At 42.1% G+C, this 22,104-nt stretch overlaps 1 protein-coding gene across 3 annotated transcripts; it reads right to left on the reverse strand.

The window, feature by feature from the left end:
- Window positions 1–281: 281 nt before the first annotated feature.
- On the reverse strand, window positions 282–20,240 carry COG1 (component of oligomeric golgi complex 1). Of its 3 annotated transcripts, XM_039325360.1 has the most exons (15): window positions 19,160–20,239; window positions 17,915–18,159; window positions 17,070–17,251; window positions 16,322–16,492; window positions 16,067–16,217; window positions 15,173–15,383; window positions 13,976–14,764; window positions 11,881–12,027; window positions 9,028–9,189; window positions 6,585–6,712; window positions 5,753–5,861; window positions 3,556–3,665; window positions 3,379–3,457; window positions 2,722–2,761; window positions 314–443 (listed from the first exon to the last, which is right to left on the reverse strand). In XM_039325360.1, exons 1-14 carry the CDS (start codon window positions 19,487–19,489, stop codon window positions 2,744–2,746), a joined length of 2,832 nt encoding a protein of 943 aa, XP_039181294.1. In that variant the 5' UTR covers window positions 19,490–20,239; the 3' UTR covers window positions 314–443; window positions 2,722–2,743. The 3 variants fall into 3 exon arrangements, with proteins under 3 accessions (XP_039181292.1, XP_039181293.1, XP_039181294.1); XM_039325358.1 differs by lacking the exon at window positions 2,722–2,761 and having other exon boundaries at window positions 282–443; window positions 3,358–3,457; window positions 19,160–20,240; XM_039325359.1 differs by lacking the exon at window positions 2,722–2,761 and having other exon boundaries at window positions 282–443.
- Window positions 20,241–22,104: the final 1,864 nt, after the last annotated feature.

The raw sequence follows: 22,104 nt of genomic DNA on the forward strand, positions 1-22,104 counted from the left end.
ACTCCCACGAGATAGAATGGGAGTTTCTATTACTTCGAGTGTAAACAATTGCTTCCTTATTACACACACAAACACACATACTCTTTTCCATTGGTCATAGACTTAATTATACCGGCTGTTTAAAGAAAATAATCAGTTAATAACTTCAGCTGCCTAAACTGCATATCTTGCATTTTTACATGATCTGATTAGTTGTACAAGACATTTAAACCCTGAGCTTCGGGCTAAAATGGGGGTTGAATCATATGCCTTACGCATCCTTTGTCATTACAAAGCCAAGATCATGATAGCTCACATTTATTCAATCATTTGGTCATGCTTGAGAGCCAGCCAAGTTTAAACAAAGATGGTGCTGTTGTGTCCTCCTCCTCTGCTGCCAGTTGCCTGAACAGGGACCCAGGACGCAGCATCTCTTCTGCTCTCATCAGGGAGGCAGTCAAAGCCTATTAATTTTAACAAAAAAAAAGTCAATAGCCCCACGAGGGTTTGCCGTTTTTGTTATTCACAAGAAGCTTATAGCTATGTGAACACAGACATGAGCTCAAATTCACAATAGCCAGCAGGGCCACCTGAGCAAATTATGGTATCTCCCTTCTGTGAAAGTTCTATAGAGTTTAAAAAAAAAAAAGTTGAAATTTTGCTAGGAGAAATTCAGTGGGTGTAAGCTGTCTGCAGCTTTGATGCCTTATGTTAAAATCCTCCCTTTTATGTAGGACTTAGTGCCTCACTGTGTTTATGATGCTAAAAATGGACAGCAGTTTTCTGTCATTCTGAGGCGCAAAATACATGAAAGAACTAAAATATCAGTTTATAAACCAACCAACCTCAAATCTTTGCTTAGCTACATACCGTGTTTCCCTGAAAGTAAGACCCGGTCTTATTTTTGCCTCCAAAAGAGGCATTAGGTCTTATTTTCGCGGGAGTGTCTTATATTTTTTGTGACACCTGCCTTGCCTTGCGACGGCAGCACCAACAGCCCCCATCTAGCAGGAGCCCGCATGGCTGCAGGGAAACAGAGTTTGTGAGACTAAAAAAAATTCAGCCAGACCTTCCAACTTCTCGCGAGTTCTTTTTTTTTTTTTTTGCAAGAAGTTGGAAGGTCTGACTGAACTTTTTTTAGTCCCACAAACTCCGTTTCCCTGCCAGCAGGAGATAAATGCGCTAGAGCTGGAATGTAGCTTGGTGAAGAAATGCTTTCGGGAAGAGGGAGGATCTGGGCAGTGGTGCGCCAAATTCTACAGTAGTGCTGGGAGGAGAAGCGGCAGGAAACGCTGCCATTTCCAGAACAGAGAAGGGAGATGCGGCACGATGCAAGGCGGCAAGCAAGTGCTGTGCTCTGCATTGCTGTGCAGAGCTGCTCTGCACCCCGTTCTCTCCAGTGGCAGTGACGGAAGGCTGGCGGGGGAGGCAATGGGAGGCACCCAGTCACAGTGCAAGCCACGGGAGAGTTGGAGGAGGCGGCAGCTGCCACTGGGCAGGTAATCTGTGGGGCAAAGCGCGAAGGAAGCCCCTCCAGCGGTGCACAGCGGCAGCGGAGCCTTTCACTGTCACTTGCCCCTAGTTCCGAAACTGCGGAGGGGGACCAGGCCTACCCCACCCATCCTCTGTAGCATGGCAGTCTGCCTTGGTAGGGGAGTGAAAGGGAAGGTCGAGCAAGGAATGGCCTGGCCGGGGGGGGGGGGCTGAAAGAAGCGGGTGTGGGCCATGTGGGGCAGCACAACATGCATTCTCCTGCCCCATTGCAGCAGCAAGTGGGATGGAGTGGGCGAGTTCCTAACTAGGTCTTATTTTGGGGATAGAGCGTATATTAGGCCCACCCCCCAAAATCAGGGTAGGTCTTATTTTCAGGGTGGGGCTTATTTTCGGGGAAACACGGTAGCAGCCTTTTACCAGACAAAGGCTGTCTATCTTTAATATAGAAAATCCAGTGTCAGTATTTTTTTAAAAGTTTGTTTCAAGAATCTCCCAAAAGTTCAGAATGATTACCTTCCTTAATTTATTGGCAGAAGTGGACATGGTGGAAAGGTATGGTCGGGAATAATTATAGAGCAGCTGATTGCCAAAGCATGCAAATTAAGCAAAGACATTCAAAAGCTTTCTCTGTCTATATAGTCCAAGTCAAAGAACTTCTGCCAAGCAGGTGGTTAATAATAATGGGCTTAGTTTTGCTAAAGTACCCCAAAGAAATAGGCTCAGGGTTAAGCAGAAAGCAATCAAAAGTTGCAGTCAAAAATTAAATGTATACCTGTGTGCGCGCGTGTGTTTGTGTGTATACTACACTCACAAGTGATAAAGTATGTATTTATAATATTGCACCCATAGTAACCGAAATCTACAATTATTTTTTTAAAATTAAGATACCACATGGAATTAAAAAATAATAATTATGATAGCTTTTCTTATACCCTTTCTTATTAAAGGAAGGGTATAATCATTTTCTAAAAATACATTGAGTGATGCAACACAGAAACCCAACCAAAAAAGCAAGTAAATAACATGCATCAAGAACCTCCTCTTTTCAGGGAGCATTGGTTTCATAATTACAGGAGGAAAAAGTGTGCAACTGGCAGTTGTTAGCAGGAGTTCATTTTCTAAGTCTGGTAATTTGACAAAAGGTCTCAGTTCAATGCGCTGTACAAAAGAGCTGTATGACCAGTATTAGTTTTCTACAAAAACCTATGCATGCGGGAAAGAAGCCTTTCAATTCACACAGTTTAATACCCCAATAAAGTTTCTTCAGGAATTACTGATCAGCATCACACTAGAATAAAGGTTATAAGGCAGTTAAAACAGACATTACTGCTGTTACAAAGATATTTATTAAAATAACAAAGATGAAAGAGTGAATGGCCCAAGGCTTTCATGCCTAAGGCGGTATACTAGAACCCACCACCTCTTGGTTTCTAGCCTGGTGTCTTAACCAGACAACTGAAATTAAACATAAATTTCACTGCGAAACATAACTAGCTAAATATTAGTCTATCCTACTGTCAAACTATTTTGTTACGCAATTTGTCCTGTCTGCATCTTTGAAACAAAGCAAATGTGATGCAAATCCAAATCAATCACTGTTAGGGAAAGATAGGAAATAATACAGAATAATACAAAGCATGGACGGTTAACTTCAGAAAATTCCTCAACACCTTTTTGCAGCCAGCAAAATCCTCTCTATCCTGAAAACTGGCAGCGTAATTTCCTGCTGTTTTGAATGGAGATGAAAACGAATATTAGGCTTAAAGTAGGTGCTGCCCAATTTGAAACAAGCACTAAATTATTAAACTACTCAGCCCAAGTCCCAGGTGTTGCAGCTCTCCACCCTGATGCTCAAAAACCCACCAGTGTCAAAAAGTTGCTCACCCCTGAAACAAAGGAACCAACCTCAGTTTCGTGCTCAGTGTTTCTCAGAACAGGTTTAGCCTTGTGAGAACTGGATGTGCTGAGAGGCAACAGTCCAAATCTTAAAAGAAGAAACAGGATGTTTAATTGCTTTCCAATTTCAGATGCTTTGTTCTTACAGGACATGTTTTTTATTGCTTACAGGTCTGAGTCACTTACCTGATCTGGCTAGAGGTTAGAGGTAGGATGTTATGTAGTTTTTGAGAAGTTAAAGCACTGCTTCTGCTCGTGTACTGATTCTCTGTTCCTGTCAATAAGCCAAACAGGACCTAGAAAACAGAAAAGAGAGAACTGTCTGGCCTTAATAGAGAAACATTCATCTAAAAGGTGTTGGTTCAACTATAAAGAGTCATGTTAGATTAAAAAGCAGCATTTGCAGCATGAGGAATACTTGTAGATTAAAGAATGTGCTGTAATTATTACCTACAATGCTTGAATAAGCGAGAGTATCTCTCCACCCACTTGCGTTACCAGTTTAAGCTGTGTGACACAAACAGAGAGTTTCCAAAGATCAACACGGCCTATGATCTTCCCAGATCACATCCATGCAGCTTTGTGGGGTTTCCTTGCTTATGGCTATTCAGGGAAGGTAGTATTTCTAATGAGAACATATAGTTAATTGAAAATCTTTGCACTGTTTCATTAAAAGGTGACCATAATAAGCCATTTGCTATATAGGTAGTTCTTGGTTAATGACCACTTGTTCAACAGTGGTGCTGAACAAGTGGTGATTACAACCGGTCCTCAAAGTTCTGGCCATTCCATCATCCCCACAGTCACATGATCACAATCTGGGCGCTTGACAACCAGCTCGCACTTAAAACAGTTGCAGCATCCTGCAGTAAAGTGATCGTGCTTTGTAATCTTCCCTGCCAGTTTCACACAAGCAAAGTCAATGACGCAGCCAGCAGGGAAGGTCACAAGGGTAGGTCTCTCCCTGACACCCTCTTCTCAGCCCCTTTGCACTCGGGTTGTGCTGGCCGCCCGCACGTTCCCACACAACATCCTTGAACCTTGCTACACTTGCACCATGCCTGCTGAAGTCTTGCAAACAGACCAACAGTCAGGTTAGTGGCTGCTGCCAGGTGTGTGAGGAGGTGTGGTTGGCCACTTGTGCATTTTCTCTCGCCCTTTACACACCTATACTCACTCAAGGAGCAGCCACTGGCTTGCTTGCTAACTTACTTGCAAGCCTCCTTGGATTTGGAACTTCTGCCAGTTTTCCCACCGACTTTGATTGTTGGAAGCCGGCAAGAAGTTAGGAGGTACTTGCTTAACGATGCACAGTCCTCACTTAACAATGACAATGGGAGTCTCTTGGTAAGTGATATAGTCACCTGATGTTGTACTTTATGACTTCATCACTCAGTGATTGGAAATTCCCAATTGCTATTGTAATTCAAGGACTATCTGTACTACTACTACTGTGTTTCCCTGATAATAAGACCTGGTCTTATTATTATTTTTCCCTCCAAGAGATACCAGGTCGTATTTTCAGGGGGTGTCTTTTCCACTGACCTCACGGGGCAGCACCAACAGCCTCGGCCAGCCGGCCCACTTCTTCTGGGGCCAAAGGAGCAGCTTCATTCTGCAGCTGAGAATGGAGCTCGGGCCTGCATTTCTCAGTCAGAGGCCTTTCCAGAAGGCCTCTGCAGCCGAGAACCGAGCTATCGAATCCATAGCTCAGTTCTCGATTGCAGAGGGCTTCTGGAAAGGCTTCTGATGGCAAAATGCAGGTCGGGGGACACCGCAGAAGTAGTGGGCTGGCGAGGAAAGGCAGGTGTCGATTAATGGGAGGCCTGGTAATTGGGTGTGGGACGCGTGGGGCAGCTCCATCCCCCCCCACCCTCGCCTTAGCTTGATTTTTAGGCGTGCACCTCACCCCAAAACTACAGTTTATTTTGGGGGGTTGGGTTTTCGGGGAAACACAGTATCTCATTTTTCATTTTTAATAATATGATTTGGTTACTTAAATCATACAGGTAGTCCTTGACTGATGACTAGTCACTTAGCAATGGGTTTGCTAATTGGCATTTGCTTAAAAACTGCCACAAAACAATGTTGCAAATAACAGTTATGTGACCGACCCGATTTATGACTGTCATAACATACGGCCATAATGGGCAGTCTCCATTATGACACTTACATGAGTGTTGCAGGCATTCAGGGTTCCACTCATGCAAGCAATAGGTGTTTGTGTGCCCGCACTCACACGCGTTTCCTCACCCCATAAAACCATCCCTTCTTTCCCCCCTCCCCCCTGCTCCAGGCCGCCAACCCCAAACGGTTGGGGAACTCTGATCTAAGACAATAAAATCTACTTGGAACCGGCTACATTCTCTCCCTTTGAACTTACAGAGGTTCGTTGTACCAGATGATTAAGGTTGCTATTTAAGTGAGGAGTAAAAACATCCAGGTCAAAAGGATCTATATAGCTCTCAAGAACATCGATCTGTTTTTCAATCCTGAAACAAAGAAAAGCCATCCCATTCATGAAAGACTGCTCCCGTTGGGTAGGCAAATGCTCTTGCGGTCCTATGCAAAGAAATTTACTTGACCAGATGGAAGAAAAGCCCCATCATAATCCAACATATATAAACTTAAAGAAATTAAACAATTTCCAACTAATAATGGAGTGTCAAATATTGTATCTTGAACTAAGGATAATCAATCACTACTCATTCCCTTAATATAGTCAGAAAAAAGTTTTGAACTGATCATCTGTTAGCCAAAGATAGCAATATTAAAAATGTTTCAGATACATCCAATAAATTATCTTGATGTACTTTTCCTGAAAATTACCTCCAGCTCTTCCATTTTTCCAGAACATTACAGCACAATGAACATTTTTTTTAAAATATTTACTTGATCAACTTTCAGCCAAACTAATTTCCTGAAATTTCTGTTCAAGCTGTCATAAATCAGGAAGATATGATAATCAGTTCCTGAATGTTGACTACCTGCAAAATTACAGACTACATTGATAAAAACAACGAATGCTCTTTTTAAAACGGTTCTGTTTCTAGTCCAACAGATTTTAAATTATTGTAGCACTGCTTGAAGCCCTGTGTTTGTATGAACATACTGCAAAATATTATCTCAAAGTGAAGTGGATATAGCAACATTCTTAGATACATAAAAATAACACAGAGTAAATTTATACACATAATACTTTATGGTATACTTAACTGGCATCATGCTTGTTTCTGCTGCTTTTCATATCTTCATTTTTAGTTGTCAAAACTATATTCAGGTAACGAAGATCATACAGTAGTTGCAAAGCCCTGTTTTGAGTAACTGGTAGCTTTCCTTCTTTCTGCACATGAATATCAGAAACAAATGTCTATATGCTCATTGAACAAAGGTCTTTTCATATTTCTGAAGGGAAAAAGTTCTATCAATGTTCACACCAACCGTCTAGTTCAGAACGGACGCATCTCCTGGCTGCAATCTGCAGCTGAAGTGCTCTAATACAGCGTTCCCCATCCTTTCTGGGTTGACGGCCTGGCTCAGGGGGGAGGGGGGAAGAGGGGATGGTTTTGTGCGAGAGGCAGGTGCTTGCATGCACAGATTGATTTGTGTGAGCGGCGGGCGCCAGTGAATAGGCCACAGTAGTGGGCCATGACACAAGGTTGGCAACCCTGCTCTAATAGTTATATCTGACTAGGTTCAGCTGCTAGTGCTCTATAGTTCTCATGCTACACTAATTAATATCTCTAATAGCAAAATACGGAAATACTTGTGTCAGTAATACTGGCTATAAAATAATCAGCTGACAATTTCCCAGAACCATATTTAGACTGCTACTGTAATCACGGTTGGATTCAGTCTAGTCTTTTTTATATTGCAGGTAATTTATTTTAACTTTTAGAATGAGTTATCAAGTGCAGGGCTTTTCAAACTTTTCACCCATTGTACCACTTTTAGGATATGGCAACATCCGAGTACCACCAGTCGCCTAGCAAGGTGTCAAAAACTTGATGACCAAAAAAAAAAAAAAAAAAAAGGAAAAAAGGAAAAAAATGATAAAGTACAGGTAGTCCTCGACTTACAACAGTTCGTTTAGTGACTGTTCGAAGTTACAATGGCACTAAAAAAGTGCCCCCCAAGCCACAGCCGAACAAGACACCTGCCTGCCCGCCCAGCGGCGCTCTTCCTCCTGTCCAAGGTTTTCATTGTTGTGAACATTTCTGTTGAGGATTGGCAGCGGGGGTGGAGGGGTGTTTGGTTTTTATTCCCCCCATCTGCTGGGTGGTTACAGCAGGTTTTGGTCACTTCACATGACCCTAGGATACTGTGACTGTCATAAATATGAATCAGTTGTCAAGCATCTGAATGTAAATCACAAGACCCTGGAGATGCTGCAACATTCCAGCTGATTGGTGCTTCTTCTGGGCTCAGCAGAAACACCAGGATCAGCGCCGAGCTCCAGCTGGAGCCTGGCGCTGATCCTGGCACTTCCGCTGAGCCCTGACAGCCCTGCAGCTCCAGCCAGGCTTGTGCGGTGCTACCACCGGTTCAGTTCATTCTCCTCCCCCGCTACCACTTTTCTAGGATGGTCGCGTACTACCTGCCAGGTGCCAATGTACCACAGGTGGTACCCGTACCACTGGTTGAAAAGCCCTGATCAAGTATATCTACTCAACCTAAATGAATAGTTTGATAATCACAGTAATTCATCATAGCAATTTTATCAGGCTAAGTTTATGATTTAAAAAAAAAACCCTAAAGGACACAACTCTTGTATATTCATTTTTCTCTTAAGCACCACAGTGCTGAGTTAATTATGGTGTGCTGTACCTCAGAACACTGCAGATCACACGGAGAAAAATCTCTTTATTTATTTTAAAATTTCCTGTCCCACTTGATATAACACTTAACCCCGTGCATGATCTAAAAGCTTGCTACCTTAACGTACATTCTGAACAAGTGAGCCCATACGTAGTTCATTCCTGGGAACTCTATTTACATTATTCTGACTTCCAGGAAAGAAAGGTAAGATACAAAATAAAGTCAACAAGTTCCAAGCCAATGTCTGTCATAAGGCACTACAGCTTATTAATCTGGAAAAGCTTCAACAGGTGAAATGTTTTTTTTAAAAAATGCAGATCGTCCTTGACTTACAACATTTCGTTTACTGACTGTCCAAAGTTACAATGCCGCTGGAAAAAAGTGACTTATGACAATTTATGACAGTTGCGGTGTCCCGGGGTCATGTGGTCACATTTTGCGACTTTCTGACAAGCAAAGTCAATGGGGAAGACAGATTCACTTGACAAACGTGTTACTAACTTAACAACTGCAGAGATTCACTCAACAACTGTGGCAAGAAAGGTCATAAAATGGGGGCAAAATGCACTTAACAAATTTCTTAGCAACAGAAATTTTGGGCTCAATTGTGGTCGTAGGTTGAGGACTACCTGTATATATTTGAAGCTGGATTTTTTTTAAAAAAAATAATCTAATCCAGGGGTAGGCAACCTTGGCTCTTTTATGACTCGTGGACTTCAACTCAACCATGCTGGCTCAGGAATTCTGGAAGTTGAAGTCCAGAAGTCATAAAAGAGTCAAGGTTGCCTACCCCTGATCTAGTCCAACAATGTGCTTTAACCACAAGCCTCAAGAATGTACCTTCTCCCGTTTCCCTTCTGACAGTTTTTCATAGCCAGCTAGTACTTCAGTCAGGCACGTCTTGAGCAGTTCTTGCAGGATAACCTTTGGAAGGGTGTGGCCTCCAACTCGATTTATTTCTTGACACAAACTGAAGAGGAAGGACTGGACACACCAGGATGGCTGTAAAGAATAGAAGTGTAGAATATTGTTGGACTGGCACATAAATTATCCATATCAGGGGTGCCCAATCTTGAATTCCTCCCCATGCTGGCCAGGGAATTCTGGGAGTTGAAGTCCAGAAGTTTTAAAGTTGCCAAGGTTGAACACCCCTGATTTAAACTGTATTTGACAGCAACACTCAGTACCGATGTACTGAAAATTACAATGCTTGCTAAAGTCTCTACATATCTATATATCTGTATCTATATAAAATATAAATATACCGTATATGCCGGCGTATTAGGCGACCCGGCGTATAAGACGACCCCCGTCTTTATAGCCGGGCCGCATTCCTAGAACGTCGTCTTATACGCCGGAAACTGCCAGCATTTCTGGCGTATAAGACGACTCGGCGTATAAGACGACCCCCGTCTTTGGCGCCGATTTCAGCGCTCGCGGAAGTCGTCTTATACGCCGGCATTTACGGTAAATTGTCCACATCCCAGAAAAACAAGAAAGTACTAAATCAGACTTTATGACTTATAAAAAAATCACTTTGAAAGTCATTTTAATAAGGACAGATCTTTTGAAAAGGGGTAGGAAAGAGGATGATTTACAATTTGCAATTTTTTGGTTTTCACTCCTCTCGAAGTTCAGACTAACAACTGGCCCAACTAATTGCTTGTCAGTGTTTCCAGAGGAGTTGTCGTCCAAAGCTTTTATTTAAAAGGATATTTAAGAAAATTTATGAATCGTTATTGCATTTTATGAAATTCCCAATTTCAAGGAAGATTGGAGGCAAAGCTGGACTCAAATTCAGCTCTAGCACTGGGCTACTGGTTAATTCTAGATATCAGTTCACTTCTTCTTATATGTAATTTCACAATTTAGTATAGAATGATCCTCATTCATGACCCTGAGCTCTTGTTGTGTGTCTGTATAGTATGTCTGTATAAATAGACTATTAAACAGACATACACAGACCATGGTACTTAAACGTTTGTGAACTTGTTTGAATTTTTGCAATATTTCTGCATAGATATGACCTAAATCAGAGGTCCCCAACCTTTTGGGCATCAGGGACTGTTTACGTGGAGAGAGGTTTTTCTGCGGACTGGAAGGGGCGTGGTTTCATGTACTGCCTGCATCCTGTGGATGGGGCTTTCCTTATTTGTGCAGACCAGTTGCTGGCATGTCACGGCCCGGTACTGGTCCACGGACCGGGGGTTGGGGACCCCTAACCTAAAATATGATCTGTTCTCCACATATCCTAAAACTAGATAAACAGAACTCAAACAAATTAGTAAAAAACATATTTGTTCATTTATATATTGAGGAATAGCATCCAAAGCGCCATACATAAATTATTATTATTATTATTAATAATAATAATAATAAAGTTGGAAGGAATCTTGGAGGTCATCTGGTCCAACCCCCTGCTCAGGCAGGAAACCCTATACCATTTCAGACAAATGGCTGTCCAGTCTCTTCTTAAAAACTTCCAGTGTTGGAGCATTCACCGCTTCTGGAGGCAGGTTGTTCCAATGGTTAATTGTTCTAACTGTCAGGAAGTTTCTCCTTAGTTCTAGGTTGCTTCTCTCCTTGATTAGTTTCCATCCATTGCTTCTTGTCCTGCCTTCAGGTGCCTTGGAAAATAACTTGACTCCCTGTTCTTTGTGGCAGCCCCTGAGATATTGGAACACTGCTGTCATGTCCCCCCTCGTCCTTCTCTTCGTTAAACTAGACATACCCAATTCCAGCAACTTTCCTTGTATGCTTTAGCCTCCAGTCCCCTAATCCTCTTTGTTGCTCTTCTCTGTACCTTTCTAGAGTCTCAACATCTTTTTTACATCGCGGTGACCAAAACTGGATGCAGTATTCCAAGTGTGGCCTTACCAAAGCATTGTAAAGTGGTATTAATACTTCACGTGATCTTGATTCTATCCCACTGTTAATACAGCCTAGCACTGTGTTGGCCTTTTTGGCAGCTGCAGCACACTGGTGGCTCATATTTAAGTGATTGTCCACTAGGACTCCGAGGTCCCTCTCACAGTTACTACTATTGAGCAAGGTACCCCCTATACCAGTGGTTCTCAACCTGTGGGTCGGGACCCTATTTGGGGTCGAACGACCATTTCACGGGGGTCTCCAAACAAGGCTGTCCGCCATTTTCCCCCTTTTCTTTGGCTACGCCCCTGGCACCCGGTGATGTATAAGTAGTTGGGGGTCACCACAACATGGGGAACTGTATTATGGGGTCACGGCATTAGAAAGGTTGATAACCACTGCCCTATACTATACCTGTACATTTGGTTTTTCTTGCCTAGATGTAGAACCTTACTTTTTTCACCATTGAATTTTCTTAGATAGTGCCCAGTGTTCAAGTCCGTCCAGATCCTCCTGTATCCTAAGCCTGTCTTCTGGAGTGTTGGCTATTCCTGTCAGCTTGGTGTCGTCTGATGAGTTCCCCATCTATCCCCTTGTCCAAGTCATTGATGAAGATGTTGAAGAGCACTGGGCCCAGAACAGAGCCCTGGGGCATCCCACTACACATTTCTCTCCATGTAGATGCGGTTCCATTGAGGACCACATACTGAGTACAGCCAGTTATGGATCCACCTGGTGGTGATGCTGTCTACCCCACATTTTTCTATCTTATCAAGTAGTAGGTTGTGATCTATGCATAAATAAAAATAGGCTGTCGTTTGTTACCTGGACAGGGAGCCGTATCTTAGATTTTATGCTGCTTCCACTTTCTGTCTCTTCTTCAATTTCACTCTCCTCCCAGTTGGTGGCTGTTGCTAGAATAGCTTCAGCTTCCTCTTTCAGCAAGGATTGTGTGAAGTTCTGGACAAGGACCTAGGATTCACAAGCAAACAAACTAAATAGCAGGACAGTTGCGGAGACAACTCCATTTCATAAATCCGTGAAATTTCAATGCATAACTTAGCAAAAGTATTTCAGCTTTGAAATGACTGAAAATAGACATTTTCTAGCTACCACTAGTGCCCACCCCTACTAATTTTAAAATATTTTCTTTAGAACCAGCAAAATTACTCCTGGGATGCATAGGAAGGATTACATTTCTAGGACTAGTGGGCAGGCATGAGACAAAATTAATTTTGATTTTATTTCAGTGTGTGTGTTTCTTTAAAATGAATCAAGCATTTAATAATCATCTCCTCTTAAACACTGAAATTTGGTAACAACTTTTGGAGGTGAAGGTTTTTGGATGCAGTAAACATGTCTGGGATCTCACATTGGTTCATTTCTATTTTAATTCCTTCCATTAAAAAATAGATGCATTGACTTAATTATCCCATGGCTCAATTTGTTGAGCTTTAGTGTGTTGGGAGGCAACTAGAGCAGAGGTCTCCAACCTTTCTGGGCTCACAGCCCAGAGGGAAGGAGAGCAGCTTCCAAATTGGTGCGTGTGTGCACACAAACGGGGCCACGCACACTGAAGGGGCACTAGCAGCCCCGTTTGCGCATGTGTCATTTGCTGGCACTATGCGCAAATGTATATGGCCATGCACCCCCCCCCCAGCAGCCAGCAGCACCATTCATGCATGCGCAAATGGGCCATGCTCACCTGCCCGGCACTGGCGGCCCCTTCACGCCTGCACACATGCACAAACAGGGCCACAGGTGCTAGTGCAAGTGGGAAGGGAATGCGCACCCACATATGTGCACACCAGCCAGCCACTGGCCAGGAGCCTGTGGCCCATAGGTTGGAGACCCTGAACTAGAGGAAAATGGGGATGTAGAAGCATAATCAGTTGCCTCTCTTATTTTACCATCTCAGAGCAATACAGGTCGTCAACTTACAACCACAACTGAGCCCAAAATTTCTGTTGCTAAGCGAGACAATTGTTATGTGAGCTTTGCTCCACTTTACGACCTTTCTTGACACAGTTGTTAAGTAAATCATTGCAGTTGTTAAGTTGGTAACACAGCTGTTAATTGAATATGGCTTATCCCATTGACCTCGCTTGTCAGAAGGTCACAAAAGGGGATCCCATGACCCCAGGACACTGCAATCGTCATTAATATGAGTTGCCAAGCATCTGAATTTTGATCATGTGACCATGGGGATGCTGCAACGGTCAAGTAAAAAATTTCATAAGTCACTTATTCCAGTGTCATTGTAACTTGGGGAGATCACTAAACAAGCTGTAAGTTGAGGACTACCTGTAGGTTGAAAGTGCAAAGTTGTTTTGCTCCATTTTATAGCAGTAAAGGTCTTCTTTCATAGAAGCACATTCAGGTCATCCTCGACTTACAACAGTTCATTTAGTGACCATTCAAAGTTACGACGACACTGAAAAATGTGCCTTATGACCCTTTTTCAGTTACCTTTGCAGCATCCCCAGGATCATGTGATCAAAATTCAGATGGTTGGCAACTAGTTCATACTTATGACCACTGCTGTGTCCCAACTTTCTGGCAAGCAAAGTCAATGGGGAATCCTGATTCAGTTAACAACTGGGTTACTAACTTAACAACTGCAGTGATTCACTTAACTGTGGCAAGAAAGGCTGTAAAGTATGGCCCAACCCACTTAACAAATATGGCACTTAACACAAATTTTGGGCTCAATTGTGATCATAAGTCAAGGACTACCTGTAGTTCCCAAGCATTTTTCTATTTTATAGTGGCTTGTTATATTTCAGCCAAAAACAATAGCCCCCAAATCCTTTGCATTTCTAAGTTAAATAAATTAAGTTAAAAATAGCTTGCTTTGGTCATCAGCCAAAATGGGCAACAGGCATCTCCTTGGCCCCTCCCCCTCAAAACAGTCACTCACCTTGGCGGCAGCAGCGCTCCATATCCGATAAGCAGACAGGCTATCCTGCAATAATTGTTCTTTTAATCCTTGCCATTTAGCCTGTATAGGATTCATTTCTTCAGTTCTACCTTTACCCGCCTTCTTCAAAGACCAGAGCTCCCTTGTCGTATTTTCTGGACACCCTGATTTTCCCAGAATGCACTGCTTCAAGTGTGGACACAATTCCCCCAAGGACCTGCAAAGCCGTGCCATAAACAAAACAGTGTTGATTTGAGGGTTATGCAAGCTATCTGTGCATCCTTGGAGCACCTTCTGAGCATGGTGCAGCTTTTCCCTAACACAGCCCAGCAAATTGTCTGAACAACAAATGCAGTGGCTGCGCAACAGCTCTTCAACTATGCTCGCATCAGCAAATCTGTTAAAAGCAGAGTTCTTGGAGTGTCCGTACGACAGATCCTCGGATGACGTGGAGCTGGAAGGCAAGTAAGACAACAGGTCTTCCAGCCTGGCCTTTAGCTTGGAATCTAGTGCACTGCAGAAGCCCTGGATGCTGGGACTGTAGGCTTGTGCCTTCATAGACAATCCACTCTTAGTGAACTGGCTGCGGTTTGCCACACTAATCCAGGCAGCATCAGATGGCAGATCATTAGGATTCTCTGACCATAGGAAAGAGGCCATGTTACATTCAAATAGGATATGCTTGCTGTGGTTAGACGAGTCAAATTTTGCTTCAAGTTCTTGTACAGTCAGAAGAAGTAGCTCTCTAGAGCTGTTGGAGATGTCATCAAACCCTTCCTTTGTCAGGGTCTGGAAAAGAAAATATTGCAGGGAGACAAATGGTCAGTACCAATCACGAGCACACAGATGATTTTAGGAGGCTATGGAAGATATAGGACCAACTTAATATTTGGGATATAGAAATCTTGGAACCTGGCCCTTTCTTACCCCACTAAGGTCCTTTTCATTCCTATATTCAAAACAAGAACCAAAGGATCAAGACGAAAAGATGTAATGTTTTTTGCTTCAAAACGGTCAGAAAGTAAATGAGGTATTTAGACATACCATAACGTGGAAGAAACAGACCCAGAGTCGTTAAGGGAAAAAAGAAAAGGATATCCAGAGCAACAAAGCCATAAAGATTGCTTCATTATGCTTTATGTTATTTTATCAGCATTTGCTAACCTGTTTCTCAGGTAAATTTTGTCAAGATCTTACCTGTAACCTGTCCAAAAAAAGCTGGTGTAGCAGATCTTCCCAGAAAGAGATGGGCTTATCAAGAAGCCGATGACATACCGTCTCCCAGTTCTGACTCATAGATTCACTGGTAAGCAGTTCCCATACAGCATCACGGATCCTGGCCAAGCCTTTAAGACTCTTCACATACACCAGTAAGTCTGTGATCCCAGATTTAATGTCTTCGTTGCACCTGAAAAGAATTCTAGATAGTAAGTAATGACTTTCCATACTCCTATTACAGTTCATAGCTCTATTGAGGGGTACTTGCAAGCTTGTACAAACGGTTACTTTTATTGTATAGGTTACAGCAAGGACCCCATTACGCATAATTACGAATCAAAGTGATAAGAAAATGATGCTGATAATCAGAACATCCAATGCAAAATAGGAGAGGTTAATAGAAGACTAAAACCTTGTAAATATACAAGTCCTCTTGAAATTATAAAAGAACAGGTAATGATTGATGAAAAGCCTGAAGAATTCAAAGCAGCCTTTTATCTGTTTACTGAATATATTTGGAAAAAGGGAATTTAGAAATCTAAAGGCTAACAATTTTGGCAGTTATTAAATTATAACTAAGCAGGACTGAGTCTTAAAATTAAAAAAAAAGTGAGAAGTAAAAACTCAAATCAAATCTGGATTACTATCTCAGTGCTGGAGTAAATGTCAACATAGTAACAAGGTGTAATGCTGAACAAAGTTTTGCTGTATAAGCTTAATTCTTCATTTTTTTAGATTCAAGACTCTCTTTTTATAAACCACAACAATCTTCATTAACTACAATTTCATTCCTACAAGAGGCTATTCAATATATTTGCCAAGAAGATCACAATACCAAATGCCTCCAACAAGGTATGTTCCTTACAGACTCACATGCTGATCCATTTCTGAAGTGTATCTCTAAGGCAATCCTGGCTTATGGGGTGTGCCAAAGTTCTGAGTGTTGGCTGGAATTCTGTGACAGAAGGTGGCAAGTATTTGAAAGAACTACTCAACTTGGTTTCTTCCTTCAACATGCTGAGCCCTTTCCCAAAGAAAATTGCAACAAAAAGAGAGATCAGGTCACCAATGATTAAACTGGATGCTCAACAGACAAAGCAATATTCAGTGGTATACCATCTTGCTCACCTGCTGAATGCTGGCTGGTGATGGTCTCCAAAGTCAAAAAAAGCAAGCCACAGGGAAGAGATGGATCTGAGGGGGCTCCCTCTGGCAGGTTATAGAAGAGGGCGTGAGCTTGATATAGGGTTGTGACTAGAAGCTCCACCAAGGAGCAAACTTGTGCTTTGATGCCTGTGTCTGATTTAAAACGAACAAATAAACAAACACAAAAGTATAATAGCAACTGTATATACATATCCAACTGAAAATACCTGCTTAAAAGGACAAATAAGTGTATTCATGGATAATTACTTTTTTCCTACACAGCATCAACCAATTAGAAGAAGTCATTTGATCATTAATTTCCATACTCTCAAAATTCTAAAAAAAGATGAAGGGAAAAGAATGCCAAGTGATCAGCAACATCTTCTGGAAAAATATAACTAAAGTATTATCAATTTTGAGGAGCTAGTGGCCTACCTTGAATCCATTCAGTTATAATTTTTAGCCACTATAACCTTATTTTAGAAATATATTAACATGACAGCAAAAAAATAATCAACCCACAATAGTCCCTTCTGTTGGAGACCTTTCCAAGGACAAAGTAGCTGCCACTATTTTAATTTTCATCTCTAATATCAATAAGCTGCTTTGCAATTTATCCGGCATGTGGAAAAACCTGCAAAAATCCATAAAGACCAGATTAATGGATAGATGGAAGCTGCAGATTCAGAGCAGAAAGAGTAGCTAATGTTAGCTTTACATGTGTACCAACCATGATGAGGCTGATTCAGAAGTTGCTGAATTGCAGATTTTCTGGCCAGCAGGAAATCTGCAAGAGCCTGGCGTGGTGAACTATCTTCAAGAAGTATGGCTGAGCACAAAGCTTCTGCTACTGCTTGATCTGAAACAGTCCGGCATTTTAAAAGTGATTTGCTCTCCTGCAAGATAGTTGACCTAAAAGAGACATACAAAATGCTAAGAGATTTATAATATTCAATAGAAATTTAAATAATTCAAAGCATGTGTCATAAATATAAAAATGGTTATCTTCTAAAGCCATACAAACTTTACATTAAAAACTCAGATTTATTAAATATTTTGAAAGCAAAAGTAACAATGAAACGGAATAAAATCTGCCAGCCTGATCACTGACTACTCTGATAGTCTTTAGTGCCATCTGAGTATTCTGGGAGCTGAAAGTCCCTACATATAGAAAACACTTAAGCAGTTCCAAAGAAGAGTGCAATAGAACAAAAACCAAAATGGACAAGAGCTGTTTTAATAAACACACAAAATAAAATAATGCATATACTGAAACATTAGAATAAATCAGGAAGCTATGCTGATTTTGCTGTTATGAAGTCAAACACCAGGGGGCATTTTAATATATAATTGTACTACAAAAAAGCTTTTATAGAAAAGAATAATATAATTTAAAGTAGCTGTTTAGGATAGTTTGATACTTATTATTTAGGATCCTGACTGATAATTAAGATGCATCTTTCAGAATCTGAATTCCTATGACAGGAAACCATTTTTTTTCCCCAAAAGAAAGCATCACAGCAACAAATCTCATTAAACAAACTAGGCTAGGAAAAAGTATCTCAAGCTGCTTACCGGAAATAGCTAGCTGCTGCTACTTGTCGTGCAAGAATAGGAAAACATGCCAGAATTGGGCTGTAGTGGGTACCAGAAGAATCCAACTGCAGAAGGCCACGGAGGTGGCAGCATAAAAGGTAGAGCTGAGTGGCAGATAAATACTGAGAAGATTCCATAGCACTCCAGATTTTCTCTGGAATCTGCAGCAGAAGCTGAATTTGCGCTGCCAAGCAATAGAACTTCTCCTGGGATTGGCACATTATCTAGACAGAAACAAACATGAGCATCCTATTAGACCAGTGGTTCTCAACCTTTTTAATGCGGCGACCCGCAGCCAGTCGTAAGTCAAGGACTACTCAACCGGTCATAAGTCGAGGACTACTCAACTGGTGCAGCACCATTTGCAGAATGGGACTTTTGGCGGTCTCAACAGGGCAGAGACAGCCTGGACAATTCCTATTGGCTTTTGAAAGCCAATAGAATTAGACTGTATTCAAGAGAGTCTATTCTATTGGCTTTCAAAAGCCAATAGAATAAAAGGGAGTAGCACAGCTAAGGAAAAGGGGGGAAAAAATGGCAGACTGCGTTGTTTGGCGACCCTCGTGAAATGATGGTTCAACCCCAAATGGGGTCCCAACCCCAGGTTGAGAACCACTGTATTAGACCCTGCATTGAAATTCATTTGGGAGGACCAATATGATGTCCATGCTTTTCTTCAATAAATGTGGGATGTGCTATGAGCGCTAAGAGCAGACTCTCAAACAGGCAATTTTATGATATCTCATAGTCCACCTGAGTTGCACCCATACTCAAAACGCAAATGCCATGAGCATTTTGCCCAGAAAAGGTAACTCTAACTCTCAAAATAATATTCTAAAAAGGAAGCCATGGTAGACTGCTGCAAAAACAAAAGGTATCCTTTTCTCTCCCCGTGAGCCAAGACACTTCTTAGGACTATAAAGGGTTACCGTTTGCTTCCAAATATTCCCTCCTTTCTCCTCTTATTTCCCTCCCATTTGTCACCCTCCACCTTTAGTCTCGCACCGTCCCAGCGTTGGGGTTCCGAGCTTTAACATCCCGCACTTACAGAAAACGGCGAGCGGGAAGAAAATGAGAACTCAACAGGTGAAGCTCTCTCTTCCCCCTCCCCTTCCATACACAGGGGACGGCAAACTTTGCTGCTCTGTCCCTCCACGCGCCCGCCCGACGCTCGGGACCCCGCGCTGGAGCCTTTCTCAGCCACGCCCCTCAGCAAGCGCCTACCTCGCGCCCTGCCTTAGGTTGGCTGCTTGCCGCAGGTCCGGCGGCCCGTCCGCGCGACCGTCGCTGCTGAAGCCCCCGCACGGCCTCGAGCAGACGTTCGGCGCTGACGCGCATCTCGGCTATGGTATCGGCCGCCTCGATGAGGTCCCGGTACCGCTCCCCGACCATCTGCCTCAACTCCTCGCGTTTCCCCTCGATGCCCGCGCGCAGCTGCCGCTCCACTGTTCTCAGCTCGGCCGTCGTGTGCTTTTCGAAGAGGGACTCGATTGCCGCTGCGCCGCCTCGCTTCAGGGCGTCCAGGGCAGCTGCCTCAGCGGCCGTGGTCGCCATCGCAGCTGCTTCTCACCCCGCCGCCTGTCACCCGGAACCGGCCGCCTTGTCCGCCCTTTGACGTGTCACGTCCACCATCTTTGACAAGGGCAGCGGACTGGCTGCTTCGGAAGGAGGAAGCGCCACCCCTTTGTGGCCGCCATTTTTGTTCCGGGCAGAGGAAAGGGGCGGCTTTCTGGCGCCCTCTCACGGAGTGGAGATGGGAACTAGGGCTGTCTGCTTCTCTTCATAGTAACGTTGTCATGTTCCACTCTTGAGGCTTTCTCAAACTGACGACCTCCCAAGTGTTGGAATACAACATCCATAATTCCCTATCAGTGGGGAACTAAGGAGAAACTTCCTGACAGTTAGAACAATTAATCAGTGGAACAGCTTGCCTCCAGAAGCAGTAAATGCTCCAACACTGGAAGTTTTTAAGAAGAGACTGGACAGCCATTTGTCCGAAATGGTGTAGGATTTCCTGCCCGAGCAGGGGGTTGGACTAGATGACCTCCAAGGTCCCTTCCAACTTTACTATTATTATTATTATTATTACATTGGGATGATCTACACATGGTGCCCCAACACTTAATGTTATTTTTATTGCTGCAGATTAACATTCCTGTCATGAATATTTTTATTTTTTCGATTGATAAATCCTGTCCAGCAACCTCTGAAAAAGCCTTAACCTGAGATTTCTGAGTCTTTGAAAGTTTATCAGACATTTTAATCTGGTTCCTACATGGTTTAAAACAGGGGTCTTCAAACTTGGCCCTTTTATGACTTGTGGACTTCAACTCCCAGAATTCCTCAGCCAGGGTGCCTGGCTGAGGAATTCTGGGAATTGAAGTCCACAAGTCATAAAAGGGCCATGTTTGAAGATCCCTGGTTTAGAATTTTCTTCCCATTTGTTTCTAATCCTTTTATCTAGCATGCTTTGTTGTGTCAGTTTTATCAGTACTAATTAAATTATTGCAAAACTGCTTATGAACACATTACTGTATACAAAAAGCAAATAATATATTTGTATAACCCCCATCTCCCATGACTCTGGACCATGGAACACATTTAATAAAAACTTACAAATAAAGTGGGAATCTTCTATTTTAATGTGTGCAAGCTTTTTTAAAAGAACCAATGATCTTTGTGTTTTGCAGGTATGTTCATTTCCCCTTTCATTTGAGCAGATGTGCTTTCTATTCAAAAGGCAGGATTTAAATAATGTATATTTATCTAACAATTATATATTTATCTTAACAGTTATATATTCTTCCCTGAGAAAAATGGTAGGATTTTCAGATATTTTTTTTACAAAAAAATAATAGTAATAATAAAAGGTCCCTGTGATTTCTGAACAGCCAAGAGGACCAGATAAATAAATAGTTTCCTCAATTTAAGGTACCTTTAAGAACCTGGAAAATTCCCAGTCATTAGGTTCTTTTTGAAATTTGTAACATAAATTTCTAACATGTGTACTTACTGTTAATTTTTTTTTCTTTTTTTTTCTCTTTTTTGACCTTCAGTTCATACCATCAAATTGTTCTAAGTGATGCACTAGATCAGGGTTGTCAAACTGCCGGCCCACAGGCCAGATGCGTCATGCGGAAGCCATGTTTACCCTAGCTCCAGCAAGGGGAAAAAAGTCGTGATATGTTGCAACACATCACATGACATGGCAAGTTTGACACCCCTGCAGTAGATGAATGGGATAGAAATTTTAATTAAACAAAAAGGCTCCAAAAAGCTGTTTATGTTAGGAAGTGCTAGTTGTATGATTTGTTTAATTTTGTTAGTGGATTTATCCAAGACCCCTTTGGTAATTATGGTGAGAAAGAAAAAAATTAAAATTTAAACAAGAACCCACCTGGAAAGTAAAAAATGAATGAGACACAATATCACTAATGATAATTACAAAGGTACAAAAATTCACAACTTTCACAGAAATTAGTCTAAACTTGCCTACAATATTGGTAAAAGGCACACAAGCTTTGACTGGAACTGTCCTGGATATCTGCTGGTGGAGGGGAAATTAGCTTGGCTTGAGATCAAGCAAGTCATATGTCACTTTCTCAAGATCTGCATCCAAGCGCACACATAAGTGCTATTTCATATTGGATATTGTTGAGTCTTCCCTCCATACTGTTTAAAGGTAGAGGATGAACTATGGTAAAAAGGTAGAGGTATAAACTATGCAGAACAGATAATATATTATGAAGATACTTGGGGGTGAACATATGAGGACTTTGAAGTCTCTATAGCAATGATGTTAACATTTGTATCTATTGTTTTAGAGTTCTAAATCAAACATTGCCCACTAGATTAAAGTTGGCTTTCCCTAAGCCCAATATAAAGAAAGCTGGGTGGAGAGACTTCATTAAACAATTAGAATCTATTTGCTCTTTCCAAGAGATTTGTGTTTTATCTGTTTAGTTTACATCCTGCCTTTCATTCAGGAACTCAAGATGGAGTACTTGGCACTCCTTCGTATCCTTTCCCTATTTTGCCCCACAATAAAGCTGAAGTCAGTCGAACAAAAAGAGAGTGACTGGCCCCAAGTCTTTTTACTTCTGTAGTCTGCATTTCCTCAACACCTTAAATACTGAATTACCAAGATGAGCTGGGCCAGAGCCTTGCCC

Source organism: Crotalus tigris, unplaced genomic scaffold, assembly GCF_016545835.1.
Source record: "Crotalus tigris isolate CLP2741 ecotype Arizona unplaced genomic scaffold, ASM1654583v1 scf7180000024337.5909745, whole genome shotgun sequence".
Lineage (NCBI taxonomy): Eukaryota > Metazoa > Chordata > Lepidosauria > Squamata > Viperidae > Crotalus > Crotalus tigris.